General features: G+C 37.3%; 1 protein-coding gene across 5 annotated transcripts in view; it reads left to right on the plus strand.

The window, feature by feature from the left end:
* The window catches only part of EZH2 (enhancer of zeste 2 polycomb repressive complex 2 subunit), a 30,960-nt gene that overhangs the window by 8,052 nt on the left and 6,942 nt on the right, over positions 1-15,966 (plus strand). For 4 of the 5 annotated variants that reach the window (XM_010001537.1, XM_010001539.1, XM_010001538.1 and 1 more), the window contains 7 exons: positions 137-239; positions 813-976; positions 7,251-7,342; positions 8,218-8,458; positions 8,853-9,022; positions 9,399-9,493; positions 15,359-15,399. In XM_010001537.1, coding sequence (XP_009999839.1) covers positions 137-239; positions 813-976; positions 7,251-7,342; positions 8,218-8,458; positions 8,853-9,022; positions 9,399-9,493; positions 15,359-15,399 — 906 coding nt within the window. Of the gene's footprint in view, positions 1-136; positions 240-812; positions 981-4,467; positions 4,479-7,250; positions 7,343-8,217; positions 8,459-8,852; positions 9,023-9,398; positions 9,494-15,358; positions 15,400-15,966 lie in introns of all 5 variants that reach the window. The other variant, XM_010001536.1, reaches the window with a different exon arrangement.

The following is a 15,966-nucleotide window of genomic DNA, read 5'->3' on the forward strand; positions in this document are numbered from 1 at the left end:
AGAAATAAAAGCCTTTGTTTTTTTAATTAGGATTTTTGTGAAGTTCCCCTTTCTCTGAACACCTCCTTAAAGTAGCAAAGGAGCAGAAATACCATTTTTTTCCCTTGTTTTCTGAATTTTTTTACTTCTTTGTCAGAGAAAGAAAGCCACCCACCTCGGAGGTTTCCTTCTGACAAGATATTTGAAGCCATTTCCTCAATGTTTCCAGACAAGGGTACAGCAGAAGAATTGAAAGAGAAGTAAGAAAGTGTTTCTTAGGATATATTGCTGTGTTGCTTTATGAAGCAAAGAATCCTTGACTTCATTAAATATATATCAATTAGGAGTGGTCCCCCTTGCTGCTGGGTTCTGTGACAGTTGTGTAACTTCTGCAAGCGATACTTGAAGGGCAATTGGCTGTTCCCACCAAGTCAAACAAAACTGAAGTGTTTATTAGCCTGCCTTTCAAACTGTTGGTTTAACAATCCACGTTATCTTTTGGAGGTGGTAAAATAGAAGCTTCTGTTAAAAAAAATAAAATATTAAAGTCTCCTTTTTGGAGTTCGTAATAGTGACTAATATGTGGGGAGATGATGGTCCAGAAAATAAATGCATACTTTCCTAGCCAATTTTGTATTTGTATTAATGAGTATGGAGTTAATAACATGTCACATCACAGACAGATTGACCTTTCCAGTCGGCACATACTTCTTTAAATATATTTTTTTTGTTTGGCACTGGAAATGCAGGGTGGTGCTGGAATAAAAAAATACCGGGTTTTGGGGTTTTAAAAAAATGTATTACTCTGAATAAATAACTTATATTTCTTTAAGATATAAAGAACTCACTGAGCAACAGCTTCCTGGAGCTCTTCCTCCTGAATGCACACCAAACATAGATGGACCAAATGCTAAGTCTGTTCAGAGGGAGCAAAGCCTGCATTCTTTTCACACACTCTTCTGTAGACGCTGTTTTAAATATGATTGCTTCTTACATCGTAAGTACAATTATAATGCACTTGCATACCTCTTACTTTTTGCAAGTCAGGAAACCAAGAAAAGAAGTGCCATAAGTTACAATGCAGAAGGGAGGAAAGAGAAGAAAAACCAAAAGCAGTAATATCGCTAAAGATTAAAAAAAAAAACTTGTCCGAGTTGACATCATTTTGCAGTGACAATTGTAGCTAAAAAAAAATTATCTTTTTTGCATTTGGGAGTTCATACAGAATTCCTGGCTTGGACCAACCTGTAACAGTACTTCTCTTTTTATAGACTTAAAGAAAATGACACTGTTTTCTACTGCTGTTTCTGTGTTACAATTTCTCAGTTTGTGCATGGAGAACAGAATATATTTCTCCATAAAAATACCTGGTTATTTGTTAGATTTGATTCATTTTCCAGCAGGGAGAATTAATATCCATGAACAGTTTTATTATCTTGGGTTACTTTGCAGCCACTTGGACCTGGTGATTTGAAGAATTGTTTCAGAGAGCTGAATTTTAGAGATTATGGTATTCTTTCCACTGAACTGCTTCCATGTTGCCCCATTCTTTTGAGGGAAGGATTTAACAGGAGTGTTAGCAACGATGTTAGTTTCCATTTGCAAAGTGTGAAGAATAAGAGAGATTCTTAAGTGCTACTTGAGACAAGTCTTTCTCTGAGAACACAGTCAAATATAAAGGGAACCTAACAGTCAAATATGAAGTGGTTTTGACATTTGTAGTTGAATACTATGATGCTATCTCTTTCAAATTAATTTTCTCTTTTAACTGTTCATTTGCATGTGCATGCATGTTCATTTGGAAGTCTTTGTGCTTTGTCAGCAGCTCTTCCTCCCGGACACATGCAATCTGACTGTATTTGTACTTCACACTTTGCACAGTGCTTTTTGGTATCCTTAGTTGCCTTTCAGTTTGAGGAGGAACTGGAGTTGTTCTCAGACGGGAGCAGGGGGGGAAGCTTTTTCTGTTCCTAGTTTCTGTAGTGTTTGTGGCTTTTGGAGTTAGGTTTCATTTCATCCTTGTGTTCTGTTGGCAGACCTTGCTTGAAAATACAAAGAAATAAGCAAGCAGCTCTTGCTTCTGAATGTTTAAGAACAATAAGTCTCTTTAGATTTACTGCTGCCTTGTCAGTCAGCTTCAATACAGTGTGTCTGTGAAGCTGTAGGTTTTGTTTAGAAGTATCTTAGTTGCCTGTATGACTCATTCCAAAAAGTCCTGTGTGCAGCCTCAGTCTGTAGGACAGGGAAGAGTGAAGTTGTATCCTGCCTCTAGGCAAAACTGTTGGTCTGCCAGTGGTTTTAGGAGTTCTTTACAGTCTCAATAGTCTAGCAGACTGACTTGAGTGTATTTTTGCTTCAAAAAGATTTTGGTTTTTAAGTCAACAAGAAAACATTGTCCAGACATCATAAAAATTAACTTTTTCTAGTAGTAACCCAGAAGATTTTAGGAATTTATGCAGCAGTGGTTTTAGCCTGTATTTCTCACAAATTTTATAAACTTGTAGGAGTTTTCCAGTGAAGATTTAGTTCCTCTAAAATGCACATGTATTTGATTACTTACATAGTTTATATATATTTATCTTTCTTAGTAATTTTTGCAGATTTTTAGATGTAGAACCAGAAGGATTCACAGACCACATTTAGGTAATGACTAATCTGGGGAGCTTGGTATTAACAGTCCACAGTTTTGAGGCACCACCTCTGTGAGTCTTCTTTTCTTCTAGTGCTGTGAAGGATGGGTTCATAGTGGTGTTCGTTTTGATGTGTTCTTAAGTGCCAGATTCAGCCAATGACAATAACCTTCAGATGGGAGACAAAATGTTTATGCTAAAAGTTTGGCTATGGTCTCATTGCTGGTGATTTTTGCTGAGTTCCTTAAACAAGTCAGTATTCTTTCTGAAGTGATGTGTGTTCAAGGCTTCATTTTAAACCACGCCTCATACTTTAAAATGCCCAACTATAAGTCATCTCTTCAGGTTTTCAGGGCCATAGCAGAAAGAAGGAAGAATAACACTTCCACTGCAGAGGCAATTAAGAGGTACCTTTTTGTCAAGATGGAGTGTGAAATTACTGGTTATGAAAATGCTTTTCATGGCAACTTAAACAGCACATGCATTGTCACTGATACAAATATATTTGGTACTTGATTGTTGCGAAGAGATCTCTTAAAGCTTGATTTACCCATTCACTCTGTTGCCTCCAGACTGGACACTAAATGTAGTAAACCAATGCTTCAGTCAGCATTCCCTGAAGACAGACCTGAATCCCACCTCTATGATGACTGGTCTCTGCTTTGAAAGCATTGTTTTCTTCTGCTTTTCTTTGTAGTAACACCAAGAATGAAGATCCTTTCCTCTCTGTGTCTGTATGTGTGTCTGGGTAGAGCTAGGAATTTATCTGTTAAAAACTGAGAGTCAGTTGTATGACCTCTTGGCTTTCTGTGAAATTTTAACTCAAGATCCACCAGATGCATTGCAGGCAATAGGTAGCTCATAAAAAAACCCAGCAGTACCACTCTGGTTACTGGAAGGCTGTACCAGCAACTTTCAGTGTCTCTGCAACAATTTAACAATTTAACTTTAAAAACAGTGGATAACATTTTTACTAGCACCCTAATCAGTTGCCCCTATAGTTCTACCTCATACAGTTGCCAAGTGCTACAGGATTAGGCCCTGGCTTCTGCAGTTGACATTTTTGATAAATGACTTTTGTAACATGGTGGGTTGCAGTGGTCAGATTTGTACTTGGAAAGACATGAATCTCTGGAGAAGGAATAGAAAAGGAAAAAAAATACGGGAATTCTACTAAGTCTGTTTTTTATTTTTGTGATTTCCCCTCTTAGATTCAATTTTTGTTAAGATTAGCCTTATTTTATGGACTATCAAATCTTTGTTCTAGAAAATTTGAGTTAAATATTCAACAAGTTATCATTAGATTTTTAACGTGTCAAGTCCCCTTGACGACCTGGCAATCCCTTTATGTGCAGGTGATGACATAACTGAAAAAACTTGTGTACCGACTTCATTTGCTGACAGCAAGGAAGTATGCCTAAATGTCTGGACTAACAAAGAGGAAAAATATCAGGTAGGGAGAATTTCCCAAATAGCTTTACTGTGAAGTAAATGTACATTTCAGGCTGAACTGTTGCCTGTGTACTCTCAAAATAAGGAAACGATGAGAATTAAGCCCATGGGGAATGAGACAGGTAATAAGTCTCAAAGACAGAAAACATGTTCAGTGGATCAGTTTTAGAATTACTTTCTTGAGGAAATTAAGGAAGAAATACAGAGTTTAGTTTATCAGGAAATTCTGCAAAGTCGTCTTCGATTTATTATTTTTTTTTAATATTTTTTTTAAAAATCACTATTGATACTGGCAAGATTCATAATAGGGCTATACTAACAGTTTTATTCTTGTCTTGAGTCATTTCTTTCTAACAAGCCTCCCCAAAAAAGACCTCACAGCAATGGTGGTAGATTCTGACTATAGTTGTCAGTACTGTACTATGTTGGGTGTTTTTGAAATAGTGGAATGCAAGATAGGATTTTAATACTAAGTATCATATATGGTGTATTTTTGAGGTCTTGCTGGTTTAAAAAGTCTAACTTTGATTTGTTTCACTTCATTACAAACGAAATATTTCTTCATTATCTGAAGTGGTTTTTTTTTTTTTAAATACTTGTTTTAGGACCTTGAACAAATGAACTGTGAGAGAAATGTTTGCATCTACAAGTAATGTGTATAAAGAGTAGTTCTGATTTCTGCACATGGCAGCACTCTGATATGGATAATAGATTGCAAATGTTTTACTGTTCCTTTGCATTGTTGAAAAATTATTTTCCTTGTGGTATGAAGAGAGGGTAAAACTTACGTGAAAAAAAAACCACCAAACCTGAATGGGTGACTGGTACACTGTGCAAATGTAAAGGTGCAATGTTGAAAAATATGGGGTTTTTTCCCCTCTTTTGAGTGTGGAACACTTGCAGTCTCATGTTTCTTAAAAGCTGGAAAAAGATGGAATAACTTGGCATTAAATTGTAAGGTTTCTTTGTTATTACGTACTTTACGCACAGAATGTATGAACACTTCAAGGGTATGTGAAACATGGAAAGTGTCATACCACATAAAGGCTTTTAACTGGAATATAGGGGATGATAAAATGCCAATAGCAATAATATGCATAAATTACATTCTTATACCTGCTTGTAAATGTACCTATCTTTATGTCCATATGTGGAAAACAGAAGCTTTTTTGTGTTTCCAGATTTATAAAATGTAATATATTTTTCTGGAGAAAGTTATGCAATACTAAGTGATACTTCAATATTGTTTGCACCTTTTTAAGAAACCCTTGGAGGAATACATTGCTCCCCTGAGTTTCCTGTGTGCTGCTATCATTAATACAGGCATGACATTATAGAATGTATTATTTGGTTTCCAGTATACCTTCCCTCATGAAAGGGGGGCATCAAGTGATGAATTCAAGATGGAGTGGTTTAATCAGAGAAGCTCTATTAAGTGCTTACGACTTGCTGGTTACCCTCCCCACTGGTTCCAAACAAGTGCTTCTGGAGCTGTGCTGCAAACCAGATCACTGAAATGAGATTTGCTTTTAAAAGCTTTGTCTGTGAAGATGTATGTGAGCTCTGCCCACATTCTTTAAAAGGGAAGAAACTACATTTAAAAAGTTCAACCTTGAAGGCGTAGTGTACTATTATAAAGAGAAGCCTTGTGCACAGTCTAGAGATGAGTAGGAAAGCCTATGGTGCTGGCTTATTGAAGGAGAAGGATGTGTGTAGTCTTGGTACGGAACAGCCCGTATGGTTTAATATGGGCAAAAGGGAGGGATTTCTTCTTTCAGCTTGAGTATTTGCACTTTTTAATTACTGAATGTTGAAAAACTTAAGTGTAAGTTACAGTTGTCTAACTGCAAATGTGATAAAACTGCAGGGTAAGTGCTTTTGCAGTTTCTGGGGCTTATACCTTTTCAGATGGGCATCTTTTATAGGGCTTCATAGAGAATTAGGAAACAGCTCTGAATAGTGTGTGGGTTTGGGTTATTTTGTTTTGGGTTCTTTTTTTTTTTAAAAAAAACAACTTGAATGCATTCTCTATTTTTGTTCATTGCACTTGTGCACGCTACTGTTAGCACATTTAGGGGGAAAATATATTTATTGATATCCATTTATCTACATAAAAAACAACAAAAAAATGTTCCTTGAGCATGGAGGACATTTTTTAAAAAGAATTGTAAAAAACTGTTTCAGAAGGCTCCTAACAAAGTGTGGGAACATGAGTATATGAATTCTGGTGAGAGCCTAGCTGTGTGTTTTCCAGGCTTCAATTAGAATAAGGGATATGGAAGAGTTCCCAAGACTTCTAGCAAAACCCAGGAAAGTCAGCCTCTCTGAAAATGTCCTGCTGGGAGGTGGGGATTCCATTGGGAGAGAGTTGGTAGAGATCAGCTCTGGCAAAGGGAATGGGTAGGAAACTGCCATCCTGTTATAACAGTGCTGATGTTGCACCTGCAGCGTACCCAGCTCTACTCCATTCTGAGTTACTGTTCTCCAACTTAGAGTCTGTCAGGTACATGAGCAGACACTTCTCTGCAAGTTGCAGGCTTAACTGTAGTTGTTCTGATTCATACTGACTGTGCTATGCTAGCTTATTTTGACCCTGCAGCTGGGATACAGGAACTGAGCTCTTAACACCTGTCAGCTTAGCTGGAGCGCTGATTAATACAGTAGAAATACTTATGTGTCCTCACCAATAAAAATACGCAGATTCATTACCTCTCCAAAGTGTGTGTGTGAGGTTAGATTTTTTTTTTTTACAAGATCAAGATTGCACACCTTAATCTTATGGATTGAGAGATTATAATATATTAGTAGAAGTCCTGAATAATTCTATTTTAACATGATAATGGAAGTAAAGTCTGTTGTGTTTCTTGGGAAGGGAGATATTGCAAGTCTTCCTCAATACATGAAACAGATATGATTGTCTTCACTGATGTAAATGGGCATATACAAAATTTAGCCATGTACTATTATTTTGTATTTAAGTAGTAAGTCAATGGCACTGGATGTGGCTTATTTTGTTGTTGGTTTTTTTGGTGTTTTTTTTTTTGGTTTTTTCTCCCCCCCATTTGTTATCATTTTTACTCTGGTTTTAGTGAAGTCTTGGTAAACCTTGTGCTTTGGATACTAATTGAGGTTAGATGCTTAATGTATTTTTATGTTGAAACTTACAAATGTGATGTTTTGATTCAACAGCATTCCACGCAACTCCTAATACTTATAAACGGAAGAATACAGAAACAGCATTAGATAATAAGCCTTGTGGACCCCACTGTTATCAACATCTGGTAAGATCGTGTCATATGTTAGAATTCACTATGTGATAGTACATGTACTTGCGGGCCACTTGCGGTGAAGTATGTTATTTGTGCCAAAGAAAAGAGTTAATTTCTGACCATCAAATGGAAATCTTAAGCAGAAATAATTTTTAGCTCTACTAGGTGTAGCCTGAGATGTTTGTAGGTAAGAAATATTACCTTCTAATAATGTGTTGCTGCTATTGTTTCCAATTTAGTAAAAAAACAGTCTTACCGATTTAGCTCTCTCATAAGTTGTATCACAACTAAAATTTATAAAGGTTTTTTGGTTTGTAAGGTGGATTCCATCAAGTATTTGTGCTCTTAAGAAACAACAGGATAGAAATGAAAAAAGTGAAATGCTTACTAATAAAAGTTCAGATCTATCTCATATTTGCCCTAAATTTTTCAGTATGAGATGGAATTGGCATGCACCTTTCCACTGGAAGAAAATTACAAGTGATTGTGTTTTAAAATGCAGAATACATATTGTTCAATTCCACGTGCAAGAAGAATGCTTGTATTTTGAAGGGTGCTTTCTGTGGGAATTTCTTTTTTTTTTTTTTCTGTCCTCTAGGAAAACTGAAATTTACTACTGAATTATTTTTCATTTGGCAGCTAAAATTAAGCTGGAACTAACATATTAACATAAGCACTTTATAAATGTAGTTTTTTTAAATGATAGAATCAAAAGTATTTACATTCATGGTTGGAGTGCCTCTCGCTGAAATTTCTGTGTATGTGAATAGTTTATAGAACAATGCAAAGTTATACAGTGTGTAAGTAGAACGTGTTCCTCCCTGACCTCTGCCCACAGATGAAAACACTTAACTCTTTTACAGAAAATGATAAAATTTTGTGTTTAGGAAGGTGCAAAGGAGTTTGCAGCTGCCCTGACTGCTGAGCGTATAAAGACACCACCCAAGCGCCCAGGTGGCCGCCGAAGAGGAAGACTTCCCAACAACACCAGCAGACCTAGCACACCCACAATAAATGTATTGGAATCAAAAGACACAGATAGTGATAGAGAAGCTGGAACTGAAACTGGAGGAGAAAACAACGATAAAGAAGAAGAAGAAAAGAAAGATGAAACATCTAGTTCCTCTGGTAAGGCTAGACAACGCTTCCTTATTTAATTAGCTGCAGTGCTTGAGAGGATTTAGAAAAAACAAGTTGAGCCACAAGATTCTGGAAACCCATGTATTGGAATGCATGGAACTGAGTGAAAAGACAGAGTAATAATGAGTATAATCAAATAGTTCTAAAGAAGAAAATGTCCAGATTGTGTCGAGTTATGTATAGAGATGAAATTTGTGTAATTTCAGTAGCTATTGTTGCTTATTAAGAGATATGTGTTTTATTGTGACATTTAAATTAAGAAACAACAACAAAAACCTGGGGTATTTTTAATTGCAGTTAATATTTTGACATTTTCAAGGGCTGTGTAAAATTTTTGAAAGATAGCCTTACACTGACCTGTACTCTCAATTATTTATTACAGAAGCAAATTCTAGGTGTCAAACACCAATAAAGATGAAGCCAAATATTGAGCCTCCAGAGAATGTGGAGTGGAGTGGTGCAGAAGCCTCAATGTTTAGAGTTCTTATTGGTACCTACTACGACAACTTCTGTGCAATTGCTAGATTGATTGGGACCAAAACATGCAGGCAGGTAAGAAAGGATGCTACTTACTAAGGATGATAGTGTTTTACTTTTAAAACTGAAGTATAGAAATACTAGTATTGATTATTAAAAAGAGAAAATTAATTAATTTTCTTGGTTTTCCCAAGAATCCTATGATCCAGAATTCATGCCACAGATATATAAAAGTTAGTTTTAAAGCTGTAATTAAATTTACAGGAGGTTTAAATTAGACTCCCTGTTCCTAAAAGACAAAAAATAATCAATTTTAAATGTATTGAAAAGAGGCTATGACTGGATATAATCTCTGAGATGTTGGTTGGAGGAAATCATACTAACTTAGAAAATGAGCAACTTTCTACTAGTGAGAGATTTATCGTGGATGTATTATGGTATCTCTTGTTAGGTGTATGAGTTTAGAGTAAAGGAATCTAGTATTATTGCTCCAGTCCCCGCTGAAGATGTTGATACTCCTCCCAGAAAGAAGAAAAGGAAACACAGGTAAATCTGTTACTAAATAACCTTAGCATAACAATAAAGTGGAGATACAGGGGATCAGAACAGAAAGTATTTTGGAGGAAAAGTCATGCATCTCTTTTCCTTTTGCTTCCAAATATAAAATTTGCAGCAATAAAACAACATAGTGTTTTGATTTCAGACAAAAGTCTTACTGCACTGGCAAGTGTAACCTTCCACTTCTCTTCCCCTTTCCCTTGTTTTCAGCCTCTTTCACAGACAGGCTCTTGTTAGCAGATTCTTGTAAGTGTATTGCTGCAAGTGCTCAAACTAAGTTTAGATTAGAAATACTTAACACAGCTTGTTAGAACATGCAAGATAACGTGGTCTGGCAATTAATATTACGTTTACAGGTGTTACAGTGGGATTCAATAATGATCATACGGTATTTTGTAAATTAAAACTCATGGAGCTTTTATGGTGTATTCCATTAAGATTGAGGTGATCAGTAAGCAAAAACTTTGTAGCAAACTAGTTGGATTGCCTTTTTTTCCTTTGAGAGACTGTTCCATTGTAGCACCCCGGTTTAATTATCAACTAGAACTTCAACTAAAGAGCCAGGTTAACAAGTTATTATTTGAAGTGAAGCTGCAATGAAGAACAAAATCAAGCTTCTTGCTGGAGCTACAAAGACTATCTGAAACAATTTTTGTTGAAATAGTAAGCTTCATGACTACTGTCTGTCAGTGAAATGCATTTTTCTTTTGAGAATCCTGAGCTTTGAAAAATGCAATTCTGCATTGATTATTTTTATTCCCAGGGCCAAGAACATAAAAAGCTGACTGAAAGTTAGCAAGTAATAAGTACACTTTTTTCCATAATGTTTCCCGTTTCTCCCTTTAACTTATTTTCTACCAAGTTTGTTCTTCCAGTTCTTCTCCCATAAATTCTTCTTGCTTCTGTCTTAGCTTGCCTAAGTATATTTATTATTTCCAGGCTTAGTGAAATTCCTGGTACAGGCTCAATTATACTGTTGATGTGGAGCAGAATGTTTCTGCTTTGTAGCATAGATTTAGCCAATGTGAGCTAGAGAAAGATGCAGTGATCATCTGGAAGAGATTCTATTCTCAGCAAAGCTATTGATTTCAGGCTTTTGGCACAGTTTTTGGGCATTTGGTGGGTTTGGCTGCTTAGATCTGGAGTTATTAGCCATAGTGCAAGAATTAGCTCAGTTTCAGATGAATGCAAATTGCTATGAAAATTGTGCCACATCTGTTTGGGAAGAGCAAATGAAAGGCTCAAATGTATTTTGAAACCGAAATGGATTGTTTGGTTACCAGGTTGACATTGTTTTTGAGGAGTTTTGAGACTTCTTTTGGGTTTGGGGTTTTTTTCCAACTAAATAAAAGCATATACTGTTACATGGGGTTTCTTGGTGTTGTTTTGTTCTGATTAGCTGGCAAAATAAAAACTTTTATGCTAGCAATTCAGTTTTGAAATGTTTTAATTCTTTTAACTCTCATTGAAAGGAGATACATTTTTATTTGATTTCACAGAATATGTGGCAATCAAGCTGTCTCCATTCTTCTATGTGCAGTAGTCTTTTAAAAAGGAAAATCAATCATGGAATGCCAGGTTGGAAGGGACCTTGGGGATTATCTAGTCCAACCTTTAGTCTCTCTACATTCTGCTGTAATCTGAACAGTCTCTAAAGATGTCACACAACCAAAAATTGGGAAAACCATCTGAAAGTCTTCCTCTGTTACTTTGAGTTGACTCACTCCTGAAGTAAATCCAGACCTAGAGGCAGGAAGGCCCTTCTGTCCTGTTAGCACTCTTCTACTGCAAGGGACTTGCAAGTCTTCAGGTTTTCCACGTGTATGTGTGGTAAACAGCCTATGAGCAAAAGCAACATTCACAAAAGAGAAAAGCAGCAGCAGCAGGCTGATTTTAGTGGCCTCTTGTTACTGGTTCAATAACAGATTTACCTACAGGACTTTGCCTATTTCCATACAATCTTGGTGCCCATTTAGGCACACTGAGCAACTGACTAGCTGGCAAAAGTACTCCTCCCTTGGACAGTAAGAGATATTCTTTCCCTCCTTCCAGTTTAATTTTTGTTAGATAGGCATAACGAGAAAACAACACTCTTTTATATAGTTGCTTTTTGGAGTCTTGTCCTTTGTATCAGAGATTAACTTGGCAGTTTGTGAAAAGTGCTTTGCTGGAGAAGTAACTACTTTGTGTAGAAGCTGACAGAAATCTGAGTCAAGAAGGAATTCAGAAAAGCATGATCGTATGCTGGAGGCTGAATACTTCAGAACTTCTTACATATATGTTTTTCTTGCATTGCTGGGAGCTGATGCTTTAACTACTCAGCATTCCTTCCTCTGGATTCATAAGGATCTGTTATTAATTGTAGGGCCATGTAATGCTGCTTCTTGATTATTTTTTTTTCCTTCCCTCCCTCATCCCCTATTTGGATGTGAGTTTACCTAGTAAACTTGTTTGAGTAGCTTATAAGGCTCTGCCTGGAGTTCACAGTACCTTTTTATAGGCATTTGAAGTCTCACTGTTATCAGACAAAAGGTGCAGCTGAGGCGTTGGTACAGATATTCTTGTGTCCCACCTGGCTGGAAGGCTGAGACTTACAGTGAGGGGAAGGCAGTGGTTAAGATATGATTAAGGAGACTGAGAAGAAACATTTGAGTAATGCTGAAAAATCGAACACTGCAAATACTTAACATTTTGAGATAATTGGCATCTATTTTCAATTTTCAGTGCTATTTCTGGTAGCAGAGTATTGCAGTGCAGAGAAAGAAATGCTAGTGTAGCTTCCAAATAATGTGCTGTCTGATTAGCTAATACCAGTACCTCCTAAAACACTGGCAACATCTAGTAGGTTGTTAGCAGAGAAGAACAGTATTTTTGACAGCTTCTGTCATAGTGCTTCTGGAAACACTTGTTTTCTAAGCTGGCTGTCCTGCAGATATCAGCAACAAATCTACCTGCCTCCTTGGAAATCTGCCACTGAACTTGCAATTTGCTGTTTTTAAATGAATCTTTGAGTCTCAAGTGCTGTCTTGACTTTTTATCTTTTCCTTGCCTTTGCCTGGGACCAGATCTTGCCTTTAGTTTCTGGTTGAGGTAGCACATTATAGGGCAAATAGATAAATTAGTCCACCTTTAGAATAGTAATCACTCAGGCTTCAGCTTTTTGCCATAAGCAGGGCAGCTAGCAGGGCTTCCTGACAATTTTTGAAAGTTACAAGCCAACAAGTATGCTATTTGATCGTGCTAATCAGAACATACTGTCAAATTGGTCAGTGCTGGCAGTTTGCTTCATGTTGTCTTCTGTCATTCCCCACAACTCATGCTTATGCTGTGTGTCACCAGATCCTTTCTTGCTAGTCTCTCTTCCTCCCGTGACACCATTCTCTGTTACAAGAGTGGCTACAATGATGCTATTGCCATCGTGACTGCCATATTTAATTTTCTACCCATTTTGAGTTGTTAGTAAATGCATTGTTTATAGTGGCAGTCTTGCCGTTCAGGTGAACTTGTCTTTACAGCCTATACTTTCCCAGAGAAACCAGAAATTCTCAGATGGCAACTAGTCAGCAAGTGGCATTTTACTTTTAAAGTATTAGGGTAGTGCTTATCTAAAGAAGCCAACAAACAAACCCCATGAAATTATGTTTTGAGAAGTCTGTCTGCAGAAGGCTTTTAAGGGTTTGGTATGCTAGTAGGTCCTTATTATCTTGGGCTGAGAGACAAACTTCTTTGAAAAAATTGTTTTTAAAAAATGGCATATGTTACATTTGCCAAATACCAGCCAGACAAAAAGAAAAGTAGTTTGATGTGCATTAGAGTAATTCAAGCCAAAATTGCACTCTTTCTTTCAATTATATAGGAACTGTCTTTTTACAAAGAGTCAACATCTCATAACTCAGAAATACATGTTGGTAGCCTTTTTTTGCAAGAGTAAGTCACTCAACAGGAATGTCGTCTGTTTATTCCAGTGCTCTGTAATGCTGGTAGTCTTTGGGTTTGTTCCCTCCCTTCAACCTCAATTACTTGGACAAGTTTGTCTCTGTGGGTTTCTAGCTTGTCTGGGTTTCTTCAAATGCTTGTAAGAGAGTTGGCTGTTGAGCACTTTACTGTTAACTTTACTTGTAAAGCTTTGAAAGGGCAATTACATTCAAAATTTTATTTGCCTAAATAAATGTTGTTTATGTTGTGTGTTGGGTTGGGGCCAGCACACCATTCAGCTAAAGTGGAAACTTAAATTGTGCTTTTATGAAAGAAGTAGCAGCTAAAAATCCTATTTAAGTAGTTACAGCAGGAGAATGTTATTCAGGGTGCAAAATGTTGCATTCAGTGAAACGCAGGACAGCTTTCTAAGTGTTTTGTGCTGTGGATTTTTGAGTACCTGAGTTCATAAATATTTTGAACTGCTAAGTAAATCTGCACAGAAAGTGAGATTGCTGTGTGCAGCTAGCAGTGTCTTGCTTGGCCAAGGACTGAGGCTTCTCTGATGTTCTCTTAACTTTATATGACCTACTAAGAAAGTCCAAGAAGATCTTTGAAAATCCTTAATCTGAGTTTTTTATTATGTTTGTTCACTGAAATTCAAGTGCTAAATGAAATGCATAGAATTGAAAAAGACCCTTTCAAAAAAAAAAATCCTTATAATACTGATTTATCCTTTAATTTTAAGACTATTGAAATATAAATCAGGTGTTCCTTTTGATATCTAAGGTCCAGACAGGTATTTTTGCTTGTTTGTGTCCAACAGAGCTATTAATGGAATAGCAGACATTTCCTGCCCCAAGAACTTGCAGTTGTAACTTGCAAAAACTTTGAAGTGCAGTGATAACCAGAAGCATGTTATTTTTTTTTTTTTAAAAAAAGCACAATACAAAACAACAAAACCAACAGACAAACCATCACACAACAAAACCAGCACTTCTTGCAAATGCAATGGTTAGCCAGGCTGACGGAGACAGACAAGACTGAAAGAGAACTGTGAAGATGTAAGAGAAAGGCATGTGGAGTTTGAAGCAGAAGGAAAGAGGCTTAGCAAGGTGCCACCAGTCAGAACAAACTGAGGGAGTGTCTGTCCAGCCAGAAGAAATACTGAGGCTGCATCAGTGTGCCTATGCCAGACAGATGTCAAGTCCTGTTGGCACATACTTGGAGCAGCATATTGCAGAATCACAGAATCACCAAGGCTGGAAAAGACCTTTAAGATCATCAAGTCCAGCCTGTGACCTAACACCACCATATCATCTAGACCAGGGCTCTAAGTGCCACATCCAGCCTTTCCTTGAACATATCCAGGGATGGTGCCTCCACCACTTCTCTGGGCAGTCCATTCCAGATGAAGGGTACTACCTAGCTGTGATCTGTAGGAGACTACCAGTGTGGAGCTGGGGCCAAGTCCAGTGAAGTAAACAGCTGACCGACCTTTACTGTCTTATGTGGACATGTCCCTCCATATCTGCAAATCCGTATCCTTCCTTCTGCTGTTGCTTCTGCCTGCTAGAAGCAGCTCCAGCAGCCTCCCTCTCCTTTGCAGGTGTTCCTTCAAGGCCATTCAAATTTAAGCATCTCTATAACCTGGGCTGGGTGGGGGCTGCTCATCAGGACAATGCTGGGACTAGAGGAATGGTGTGGGGAGGGGGAGGGAGCAACCTGCAGAGTGTTGATCTTGTCAGCTCCAAAAGACTGGGCCAGGGTGGTTCTGCTGCAACCATTCTGCCTTGTGCTCGGTTAGCAGATGTTGATGTCACCAGAAACTTTGACATTTCAAGTCAAGTGTGGGTGCAAGATGCAGCTACCTTTCACACAGCCCACTGCAGGAGGAGTTCCTGTCAACCTTCTTGTGTTTGTTTTGTGTTTTTGCAGGTTGTGGGCTGCTCATTGCAGAAAGATACAGCTGAAAAAGGGTTAGCATCTTTCCATTCAATTTATGACCTGAAGTTTTAAGATACTACTATTGCTTTTTTGGTTTTGGGGTTTTTTTTTGTGTGTTTTGGGGTTTTTTATAATGTTAGGCCATTATAAACATACCATGAGAAGCTAGAGATTATAGGGGAAATAAAAAGAAAAAAAAAGTCCTCATTACAGGTATTGTAGGGACAAAAGTTGTACTATTTGGTTTAGGTAACTTGAAGAGCTCTATATAATTCAATAAAAAGGGAAGGAGGCTGAATTTACCATCTTTTCAGTAAGTTCTTACTGAAATACAGAGTAAAACGGTACTACTGATAGGAGCTGCAGTAAAAAGCAGTATTGGGTGGGGTTTTTTTCTTTAATTATTTTAGAAAATAGCTATCATAAAATTTGCTGAGAGTGACAGGGACTTCTAGCAACATAAAACATTGATCAGTTTGTGCCTCTCTTCTTTGGTTACTGATTGCCAACTTGAGCATTTTTATGAGTATGTGCAAACCCAACACAGGCTCAGGAGTATGAACAGCAGATGCAATTTAAATAGTACCAAATTCTCCTAG

This window comes from Chaetura pelagica, unplaced genomic scaffold (genome assembly GCF_000747805.2).
Source record: "Chaetura pelagica isolate M959 unplaced genomic scaffold, ChaPel_1.0 scaffold7, whole genome shotgun sequence".
Classification (NCBI taxonomy): Eukaryota; Metazoa; Chordata; class Aves; order Apodiformes; family Apodidae; genus Chaetura; species Chaetura pelagica.